At 50.5% G+C, this 11,600-nt stretch overlaps 1 protein-coding gene across 11 annotated transcripts in view; it reads left to right on the forward strand.

The window, feature by feature from the left end:
- The first annotated feature begins 8,773 nt into the window (after window positions 1–8,773).
- Window positions 8,774–11,600, forward strand: part of ACSF2 (acyl-CoA synthetase family member 2) — a 25,891-nt gene continuing 23,064 nt past the window's right edge. The window contains exons 1-2 of one of the 11 annotated variants that reach the window (XM_081805190.1): window positions 8,774–8,993; window positions 9,291–9,408. In XM_081805190.1, the coding sequence (XP_081661316.1) occupies window positions 8,866–8,993; window positions 9,291–9,408 (246 nt within the window). In that variant the 5' untranslated portion in view covers window positions 8,774–8,865. The remainder of the gene's footprint in view (window positions 8,994–9,290; window positions 9,409–11,600) is intronic. The other 10 variants (XM_081805188.1, XM_081805184.1, XM_081805186.1 and 7 more) reach the window with 10 other exon arrangements.

Below are 11,600 nucleotides of genomic sequence, written 5' to 3' on the forward strand. Positions count from 1 at the left end.
GTGCGTCACCGTTGCTGGCAGCGCCAGGAGGGGAAAGGGCACGGGACTGGGCGCCAGGAGTCCTGGATTGCATCCCAAACTGACTTCATCAGATCACCCCCATTCTCGTTGATTAGGAGCCAAAACTGCACGTCTTTCAAAATTGCTCCGGTCCTCTTTACTTAATCCCCAAATGATCATCACCCCGAAAATTCAGCCTCTGAATCTCTTATCTCCTCTTCCCTGCTCCAGCCCTTGTCCAGGTGGCCATCACCTCGCGCCTGGATTACTCTGAGTCTCTCTCCCTGCCATCCATCTCTACCCAGCTGCCCAGATGACCGTTCTAAAAATCTAACCAAGTCTTTCCTCTGCTTCAAACCCTTCAACCTCTGGCTACCTCTAGAATATGGACCACTCTCCTTTCTAGACTGGTCCATGCCTGCTTCTGCAGTCTCCTCACAAACCCCAGTCCCTCCTAGCCTGGGATGCTGCGTAGACTTCCATTAGGTGGCCTCTGATGTAGGAAACAAAGGCAGAAGAAAAATTATTAAATTTCCTTACTACCTACAACCCACTGATAAGTCCTTAAAACAGGCAGAGTGACATTGCTCTTGGAACTCAGCTGCCTCCATGTTAATACCTTGCTAAGGGCAAAGCAAGCCTGACCCCACCGCCGCCCCAGGATCCTGTAAGTCTACTTCGACATATAAAAATTCCTTTTGGAAACTTTATCTCTACCCCTATAAGATACATGTTGGCAATCATCCCGCAAGCATATGACTCACTGATATACATCTGAAGGGTCTCATGACTAAGGTTTTATTAGACAGTAATAAATGACCTTTTCCCAACAATAGCTAGCCCCCTCAAGGTCCTGGAAACCTTGCTTCCAAAATTCCTTAGAGACTTAGGCTATCCTTAACCCCCCTCCCAACTTGAAAGTATATAATGGGCCAGTCCTCGTGACCCCGGGGCAGCTCTTCCTGCCCACGGGTCTTGCCCCTGTGCTTTAATAAAACCACCTTTTTGTGCCAGAGATGTCTCAAGGATTCTTTCTTGGCCGCTGGCTTTGAACCCTAAGGTCTTTCCTACATCAGCCTCCACACCTTTCTCTCTCCTGGGATGGCCTTGCTTCCCAATGCACCTCTGTTTAGCTCATTTCTAGTCCTTCAGGAAACCTCCCCAGCAGGAAACCCAGAGCTAGTTAGGGCTCCCTCCTTGGGACTCTGATAATGTCCCACACGCTACCTTACTCTCAGAGGTGCTAGAGCTAGGTGGCTAAGGTGGGGCCTCTGGCTCTGCCAGTTGCTGTTTACGAAAGCTTAAGCAATCACCATGCCGTATTTAGGCATGGATAGATGAGAAATGTGCATAGTAATGGTACCTAGCTGGGAGAGTCTGGGGAGGACTGAATGAGCTTACCGAGCTTACTGTAGTGACTGGCATTTAGTAAGTACCTGATAAATATTAGCCATAATTCACAACTTGCCTTGTGTTATACTTATCTTTATGTGTCTGTCCTCGGACTGTGAGGGAGGGGTTTTGTCTTTGTATCCCCAGGGTCTGAGTGTCTGAGGCATGGTGGTTCTCATTCAAAAGTCTGCTGAATGAATGAATGAATAAATGAACAAACAAGTGAAGCACTTTACACACTTCACACCTCAGTTTGCTCATCTTTAAAATGGGCACATCAAAGCTTATCTCAGAGAGCAACTGTGAAGACCAAATGAAGTCAGTGCCATGACATATTCATTTCACAAATCCTTGTGCACACCCCTCCCACCCCCAACAAGGCACTGTGCCAGGCTTCTGGGAACCAGACAAGGCAATTGTATAATTATACATTAGCACTTGGCAATCTCTAAAGCCCTTGAGCATCCATTATCTCACTGTGATAAAGTACACAAAAAGACTATACAGCGCATTTTATTGTTCTCTCTCTCCCTTTTTTAGAGAGAACATGCACTCATGTGAGTTGGTGGGGGGGAGAGAATCTGAAGGGGGGGCTGGATCTCACGACCCTGAGATCATGACTGACCTGAGCCAAAATCAAGAGCCCGACGCTTAACCCCTTAACTGACTGAGCCTGCCAGACGCCCCTGTTGTCTCTTTTTTATTAAGGAAGAAACTCAGGGAGAAGTAACTTGTCCTCAGTCCCATAGGGGCAGACCCAAATCTTTTGATTCCAAATCCGGTTTGTTCTCACTACACCCTCTCATCCCTGCCCCCAAGGGACCTACAATCAACACAAGTAATTATTATATAAAGTAGAAAGGATAAGGGCCCTACCACATACAGACAAAACCTGTGTAAATGTACAGGGCTGCGGGTGGGTATGTGTTTGAGACTGATAACATCAGACTTACATATTTAAGAGCATTCTGTCCAGGGCTATGATTTACATATGTTATTTCTTTTAACTCACAACAGCCTTATAAGGCAGACATTATTTCGGTTTTTCAAAGAAAGTAACTGAGGCTCAAAGAGGTCAACTACTTAGCTATTTAAAGACAGTCGTGGTAAGTAGGTGAATGTATTTCACGACACGTGGGTCATACTCAGCATGGTGGAGAAAAAGAGCCTGGAGGAAGGAAGGGAGCAGTAAGGCACCATGGAGGAGGCGGCATTTAAGTCGGGCTTGGAAGAATGGGTCAGATGCAGACGGGCAGAGTCACAGCCCAGGACGTGGGGTGGAAGAGTGAGCAATTGACAGCAGCTGTTCACCCTGAGAAAGGTTTTTTGTTGTTGCTGCTGCTGTTGTTGTTGTCTTACTTCCCTAAGGCAGCTTGATGAGAAAGTGGAGCCTGTCATCTGTGGGCAGGTTTTCCTTGGGAACAATAGACTGGCCCTGGGCTGCAGGGCCGATCAGGTCGTGATCCCGGGGTCCTGGGATGATCAAGCCCCACAATGGGCTCCCTAAGGAGAACCTGCTTCTCCCTCTTCCACTCCTCCTGCTTGTGTTCCCTCTCAAACTGTCTCTCTCTCTCTCTCAAATAAATAAATAAAACCTTAAATTAATTAATTAATTAAATAAATAAATAAATAAAGTTTTTCAGTTTTGAGTTGCCAGAAAATTGTGATTGTTTTAAGATCCTATCTGCCTGTGTCTGCCATCAATTCCTGGTTGTGACTGAAGTAATGTTACTCTGCAGAGCAGTTCAGGACAAGTTCCCAATTTTCACTTTCAGTGTGAATATCAGAAACAGCAGTTTTTAGAACAATTTTTTGTCAGCCTCGTTGTTTGTTTTTTGTTTTGGGTACTGGCTACCAGATCGGACAGGCAGAGAGTGAGTGTTATGTTGTCGCTGGGCACCGTCATCTCTACTTTCAAAATGAGAATCCAGGGGTGCCTGGCTGCCTCAGTCGGTAAAGCATCTGAATCTTGATCTCAGAGTCATGAGCTCAAGTCCCACACTGGGCGTGGAGCCTACTTTAAGAACACACACACACACACAAAACAAAATGAGAACCCTTCCTCATCCTCCTCTCTCTTTTCCTTTGCCAGGGCTGCTAGCAGTCTCTATTTTCCTCCTGTCCTTCGGGAGCTCTGCATTTCTACCCAGACAGCTCCCACCTCAGACATCCAGTGAAGAAGATTCTTTAAAAGGGACATTTTTCATATCCAGTCAATTTCAACAGAGAGCTATGAAAAATTACACCAGAGGTAAGAAATGTGCCCAGGGTCATTGAGAGAAAAGGTGGCAGAGCTGGATTTCTTCCCAGATCTGACTCCGAGGCTAATTGCAGGTCTGAGCAACCCCTTTGCACTCACTGCTTTGCTGTAAAAAACCTCACCAAACATGCTAGTCCCTGTACACGATCAATGGCACTCATCCAGAAGGCTGCTAGTAAAAAATTTTATTGAGGGGCGTCTGGTTGAGCTCAATTGGTTAAGTGTCCCACCCTTGATTTCAGTTCAGGTCGTGATCTCAGGGTTGTGAGATCCAGCCCCGCATGGCGCTCGGGGCTAGGCATGGAGCCTGCTTAAGATTTGCTCTCTCCTTCTTCCTCTACCTCTCCCCACCCATGCTTATGCTCTCTCTCTCTCAAAAAAATTTTTTTGTTGAGATAAAACATGTATGGGGCACCTGGCTGGCTCAGTTGGTAGAGCATATGACTCTTGAGCTCAGGGTCGTAGGTTCAAGCCCCACATTGGGTGTAGAGATTACTTAAAAATAAATAAAATCTAAAGAAAAAAAAAAAACCATGCACACTGTCTTAGGAAAATAAAACAAGAAAAAGGCTTTTTAGCAAAAAAAGCATTGGTTCTCTGCTCTACCCTTCCTCCCAGTCCCATGCTCCAAAAAGAACTCTTTTTTATTGTAACAAAATAGACATACATAAAACTAACCATTTTATTTTAACCATTTTAACAACTTTTTAAAAGATTTTATTTATTTATTTGAGAGAGAGAGAGAGCGCACGCATGCGAGGGTGAGGGCGAGAGCAGAGGAGGGAGAGAGACAAGCAGACTCTGTGCTGAGCATGGAGCCCTAGGAGAGGTTCCGTTCCAGGACCCCAAGGTCATGACCTGAGCCGAAGCCAAGATCAGATGCTTAACCAGCTGAACCACCCAGGCGCTCCCCATTTTAACCATTTTTAAGTGCCCAGTTCAGTGGCATTATGTTCCCTCGCACTGTTATGCAACCATCACCACCACCCATCTCCAGAACATTTTCATCTTCCCAAATAAAAACTCTATACCCTTTAAACACTAATTCCCCTCCCCCTCCCCACCCCTGGCAACCACCATTCTACTTCCAGTGGAATGTGACTACTTTAGGTACCTCGTGTAAGTGTTTGCTCTTTTGTGTCTGGCTCATTTTACTTAGCATGTTGTTCTCAAGGTTCATTTCTCTCTTATAGCACGTGTGAGAGTTTCCCTCCTTTTATAAGGCTGAATAATACTCCATTGTATGGACATACCACATTTTGTTTATCCACTCAATTACCTGCCAAGGGACATTTGGGTTGTTTCCGCTTTTTGGCTATTGTGAATAATGCTGCTACAAACATATGTGTACAAATGTCTGCTCAAGTTCCTACTTGCAATTCCTTGGAGTACAAACCTAGAGGTGGAGTTGCCAGAACACGGGAGTAATTATTTTTAACTTTTTGAGGAACTGCCATGCTGTTCTCCACAGTGTCTGCTCCATTTTATATTCTCACCACAACGCACAAGTCTTTCAGTTTTTCCACCTCCTTGCCAACACTTACTGTTTTGTTTTATTTTTTTTTTTTTAATAGCCATCCTCAGGGGTGGGAGGTGGTATCTCATTGTGGTTTTGATTTGCATTTCCCTAATGACTACTGATGTTGAGTGCCTTGTCATTTGTATTTTTGTGTTGAGCATCTTTCCACGTGCTTATTGGCCGTTGTATGTCTTCTTTGGAGAAACGTCTGTTCAAACCAAAGGGAACCATTTTGAAAGATTTTAACCGTGTATGCTTTATCTTCTGTTATTTGCCTCTATATATTATATGTATTCAGCCATTTCTTGATTTTGTTTGATAGGGGAGGATTTGCATGGCTGTGTCTCCTCCCCAAGTGCTCCTAATACAGTTTGTTATTTTCGTACATAGACTGGTTACCTGTGCAACTTTAAATAACATACTCCTTTATTTCATGTTCCATCATCGACAGACAGGATCTCTTGAAGACTCAAGTTAAGGTAGGTATATCTGCCTGGCCCCTCCATCTCCTACCCCTTCCTTCTCTACTTCTGTCACGTATGACTTCTGAGGTGTGTAGCGTTTACCTTCTGTTCCCTGTGATGAACTCTTCTGAACTTTATTCATAGGTTGATACTAAGACTTTTTTAAAAGATTGATTAAATGCGGGGCGCCTGGGTGGCATAATTGGTTAAATGACCAACTTAGGTTTCAGCTCAAGTCATGATCTCAGGGTCATGAGATCGAGCCCCGTGTTGGGCTCCACGCTCAACATGGAGTCTGCTTGAGATTCTCTCTCTCTCTCTCTCCCTGCCCCTCCTGCTTGTGCTCTCTCTCTCAAATAAATAATCTTTTTTTAAAAGATCAATAAATGGCGTTTACATTTTGAGCCCATTTTTGAAGCACAGAAGGGAAGGATATTGGCAAAAGAGAAGGGCTAAGGGCTTTCTCAGGCTAGCCAGTGGCCTGAGTAGAATCACAGGCACCATAAACCATCCAAGTCAGGGGCTGGGCTTGGGCAGAAAGCCGCTTGGGAAGCTGTATAGTTGGTCGAAGGTAGAGGGAGGAAAGCTGCAGGGACTGGTTGGTGACGTGCCCTGCTCACCACCCTCTCAAAGTGACCCAAGAGTTCTGGTCAACAGACTCAGGGACCCCCACGTTAGGCACTATCACTTTGTTTCCTCCCAGACGTTTTCTCCTTTCATGGAACCAGCGCCTACCAGATCTCTCAAGGCTTTGCAGAGAGGAAAAATAATTCCTCCTCCTAAAAAAGTTTGCAACACTGAACACAGAGGAAAGTCTCAGAGCGTAGACACAGGAGGAAGGAGAGGATGGAGGGAGAAGCTAACAATCAACGTAAAAGGGTCAAATACTAGTTCTGTGCCCCAATCCTTACCCCACCCCATTGCATGAGGCTGGTATTATTGTCCCCATTTTATTTTATTTATTTTTAAAGATCTCATTTATTTATTGGAGAGAGAGAGCATGCACGCAGGAGCAGGGGCAGAGGAGAGGGAGAAGCAGACTCCCCGCTGAGCAGGGAGCCTGTATCAGGGCTCCATCCCAAGACCCCAGGATCATGACCCGAGCTGAAGGCAGATGTCCACCACCACCCAGGTGCCTCTGTTGCTCCCATTTTAAAGATGATGACTGAAGCTGGAGAGGCCCTGTGACTTCCCCAAAGCTACCAAGTAAGTGTGGCCTGAGCCTTGGCCTATGTTCACTGTGCTCACCTTGACCTTGGGCAAGTAGCTGAACCTCCCTGGGTCTCGGTTTCTTTTTCTTTTTTTCTTTTCTTTCTTTCTTTCTTTCCTTCCTTCCTTCCTTCCTTCCTTCCTTCTTCCTTCCTTCCTTCCTTCCTTCCTTCCTTCCTTCTTTCTTTCTTCCTTCCTTCCTTCCTTCCTTCCTTCCTTCCTTTCTTTTATTTTAAGTCATCTCTACATCCAACGTGGGGCTTGAACTCACAACCCTGAGATCAAGAGTCGCAGGCTCCACCACCGACTGAGCCAGCCGGGTGCCCCTCAGTTTCCTCATCCATAAAAACAGCAACACATTCCAAGGCATGCTTGTTCCTTGCAGGGTCATCGTGAAGGCTAGAGAGAACATCTTTGAAGAGTTTGGCTTGTGGAAGATACCCTGATACTGGCAGCTATTATTCCCTGGCCCTGGTGTCTGGGAAGTCAGGGAAGCCCGAGTATGGAGAACTGAGTCTGGCGCAAGTTCAAGGAGGACCTCATCCTTCTCTCCCCTCTGCCCCCACAGCCCCCAGGGCTGACCCTTGAACTAGCAAGGAAACTAGAAGTGTCTGTGAGAACAATATCCACCCACCACTTCACAGGGCGAGCGCCACCCAGCAAGGTGCTGGCAGTGCTGACCCCCTGGACGTGGGATGTGCCCCGGGGCATTCCCTTCCTGGGGCAGGCTATCAGAGTCAGCAAGTTAGTCTCTTTAGGAAGGTGTGCCCTTGCAAGCTCAGCTCCTCATAATTTCTCTACAACCCACCCCATCTTCCTTCCTCCCCCATCTCCACACAACTTGGAAGTGCGCAGACCTTCCCCAGGAGTCAGGGCTCCAGGGGGATCCGAGGTCACTCTCAGGATGATGCCCTTAAGCAGCACAGTCCCCTTCCCGGGACCTCAGTTGAGCCAAAGGATCGTGATCAGGGCAAAGGTCTTTTACAGCCAGGCCCCGCCCCTAACGATGCTTTCTGCTTGGCCGATTTTCATCGCTGCCCCTGGGGCTGGAAAGGGGAGGTCACCCCGCCACACCCTTCCCCCCACGCCCATTGCTATCCTCCTCCTCCTCTGGAGGAAGGGTCAAGACAGCGTGAACCTGACAGGGATGCCACTTTCTGGTGCCCAGCGCCACCTTTCCCAGCCAGAACCGGAGCTGGAACAGGCGGAGCCTCTGTACAGCGGCTTTCCATTCACGCCTCGGGCAGGGCGCGGGATTGTGCCCTAGGCCCGAAATAGTGGGGCAGATGGGGGATAAGAAGCACAGTTTCCAGTCCCAGATGCCACCCTTCGCGGTGCACTGCGGGGGTCAAGCCTGCCCCGTGAGGGACGGGGTACCAACTGGCGTCCCTTTAGCTGACTTCTGGCCCCAGAGGGGACTCGCCCACCGCACTCTTGTCCTGGCTTCCTCCCCACCCAGCGCGGGCCCTCTGCTCCAGCTGGCACGCCTCGGAGGCTGGGGGGGTGAGGGGGTGGGGGGTAGGGGGGGTGGGCTTCGCGCCGGCCCCCTTGGCCTCCGGCTCGCAACCCCCGGAGCGGGGGGACAGCACAGGACCCGCGCGCTAAACGGGGCTCCCGGGATGGACGCGTCTGGGCCTGGCCGCCCGGCCCGCACTCACGGCCCGCGGGCTCCCCCTCTGCGAAATCAACAAGCCCTCGCGCCCCCAAACCTGAAGAACCTCTCTTCAGGCCTCTAGTGGTCGGGAGGGGAGCCGGCCGCAGCCCGAGGCCTTCGGATCCGGAGGGAAAGCCGTGGCACGTCTTCGAGGTGGGAGGGGAGGGCCCCGCGGGTCCGAGGGGAAGGTGGCCCGGCGCGTAGCCGTTTCCTCCCCGCCTCGCCTCGCCCCGCCCCGCCCGGCCGGACCGAGTCCTCCGCACTCCATAGGCAGAGGCGACCCTCCCCGCCTCCCCGCCCGCTCCGCGCTCGCCCCGCCTCGGCTCACTTTAAAAGTTTCCTCGGGCCGGGACGCGCGGAGAGAGCCATGGCCATCTGCGTCGGGATGCTGCGCCTCGCGAGGCTGCGCGCCAGGGGCCCGGGGGTGCTGGGGACCCGCGCCGTCCTCGCCCGGGGTTGGCAGGAAGCGAGATTGCAGGGCGTCCGCCCCCTCAGGTACGCGAGCCCGGGGAAGGAGGGGGCGGCCCGGCCTCCCCCCCCCCCCCCGGGAGGGAGTTTGGTGGGGGAGGGGGGTCTTGCAGAGCTTCCCTGGGGGCCGGTGCCACTCTGGCCGGCAGGCCCGAGGCTGCCGCACTCTGGATGGCACGTGCTGGGGAGCGGGTATCCCGCACCCAGCGCCTAGGCAGCAGGAAATGCTGGCCTGGCTCGCGCCGACTGGGGCTGCAGCTGGTGGCCGGCAGTGACCCTGCACGGACTCTGAGTTCTGGTCCAGGACTCTTGGTTCTTTCCAAGCAGGAGCACACCGGGGGCCAGGAGCCTGGGCCTTCGGCGGTCTAGCCTGAGAAGGAGGGGCAGGGGCAAGGCTGCGTCTTCAGAACACACTGTCTCTGAGCTGGAACGCCCTTCAGGGGTAAACGTGGGGATCTTTGGCCTGTCTTGCCAGTCCGCTAAGCTCAGCGGTCTCCCCTCTCCTCATTAGGTGCTGACGAACATTGCTTTTGCACCTTGCTACCTGCTGGGCCTGTTCTCTTCTGTCCTCAGTGCAAAAGGTGGGATGGGGGCTGGCAGGTGCCATTCCCCAGAGCATAGCTGCATCTCTAGCAGTGTAGTAAGTAGTAAGTAGTTCACTTGTGTGAACGTGTGTTCCTTGCGTAAGCAGAGCTGGGCTCCTGCTGATGGTATCAGGGGTGGTTATCTTCAGCACCCACAGGGGGAGAGGCCTGGGCACCACTGTGCGTGCCCTGCCCCCCAGATGGGCCAGGAACTAAGTCAGGGGGGAAAAGGGAGGAGAACAAAGGGGCTTCTCCTCTGAGAGGACTGTTTGGTTAACAAAAATAGGATGGGGGGGGCGGTTGGAGGGAGATGCAAATTCCTCTTTTGGCTAAAACTCCAAGATCACAACGTTTTGAACTTGCTGGTTCCTGATAACTAGAAAGCATGCAGTGCTTTAAGATGGCTATGCCTAATTTTCTGGGAAAACCCTGTGGCCCAAGGCTGGTCAGTAGATGGGTTTGTGATGAAGACAGCTGGGTTTAGGGGCGCCCGGGTGGCTCAGTCGGTGAAGCGTCTGCCTTCGGCTCAGGTCATGATCCCAGGGTGTTGGGATCGAGTCCGGGCATCCGGCTCCCTGCTCAGCGGGGAGCCTGCTTCTCCCTCCCCCTGCTTGTGCTCTCTCTCTCTGACAAATAAATAAAAAATCTTAAAAAAGAAAGAAAGAAAGAAAAGACAGCTGGGTTTTCTCACGGTGCCTCCTAGGCAGGTTCCACCATCGCTACCCCGAGCCTCTAAGCCCCACCTCTGGACTCCTCAGTGAGAGCCCTCTTACAATGTGAGGACCCCAAGGAAAGTTACTCCTAAAAGCATACATGTTTCATGATGCTCAATCAGGCAACTTCTGGTCACGTGGCAAAACTCCTGACCTTTGACATTTTTGTGTATAAACAGCAGAACCCTTACCTGGTCCAGGCCTACAGTCTCAGCGTATAGGCATCAGGCCTCAGAGAAATTCTGCCTCTGCAGAAGGAGGAGATCCATTTGTCCAGAGAGAGGTTTCCTGAACATTTGGCCTGATTCCTTCCCATCCCTTCCATGTGCTTGAACCCTTTTCTACTGACTATGGTGATTTGGCCTGATTTCACTCCCTCTTTCCCCTTCAGAGACCCTCCAGAGTCTCAAGCATTCAACAGACATTCCTGAGTACATATGTCATGTCAAGCACCGGTGGGTACTATGGATATAGAAGCCAAAGAACCCAGCCTTCCAGAGACTTGCAGCCTAGTGGGGGAAAAGATAAGTCAGGTCATCACTACTCAGTGTTCTAAGTGTAATGGTAAGGAAAGCTCCTGGACTTCTGCTCTCTGCTTTTTCTTTCTTTCTTTTTTTTTTTTTAAGATTTTATTTGTTTATTTGACAGAGAGAGACACAGCGAGAGAGGGAACACAAGCAGGGGGAATGGGAGAAGGAGAAGCAGGCTTCCTGCCGAGCAGGGAGCCCGACGCGGGGCTCGATCCCAGGACCCTGAGATCATGACCTGAGCCAAAGGCAGACGCTTGAGCCACCCAGGCGCCCCCTGCTCTCTGCTTTTTCTGATCTAGTCACACATAAAGCCTGCTTTTCTGCTGCCCAACCCTACCCCCCTCCCCAGGCCTATGACTTATCAGATTCCCAGTTTTGCCTGTTAGGAAAAAGCAAGAACTTTGAAGCCAAACTGCCTTGGGTTACAGCCCTGGCTTCTCCACCTACCCACTGTGTGACCTTGAGTGCATTACCTAACCTCTGAGCGGGGCGAGTTTGTCATTAATGCTACCTACTTGCTGGGTTGACAAATTCTTGCTCTTCTCAACCTTTCCTCTGGGGTCGGTCTGGTCCCTGAGACCTTCAAATGGTGTCTGGGTAGGAATTCCAACTGATTTAAAAGTAGGAGAGGGGCACCTGTGTGGTTCAGCCAGTTAAGCGACTCTTGATTTCGACTCAGGTTCTGGGATCGAGTCCCACATCGCGCTACTTGCTCAGTGGGGAGCCTGCTTCTCCCTCTGCCTGCCACTCCCCCTGCTTGTATTCTCTTTCTCTCTCTTTCTGGCAAATAAATCTAAAAAAAAAAAA

The sequence above is a fragment of the Leptonychotes weddellii genome, chromosome 15 (assembly GCF_054177405.1).
Source record: "Leptonychotes weddellii isolate Sample4059 chromosome 15, ASM5417740v2, whole genome shotgun sequence".
Classification (NCBI taxonomy): Eukaryota; Metazoa; Chordata; class Mammalia; order Carnivora; family Phocidae; genus Leptonychotes; species Leptonychotes weddellii.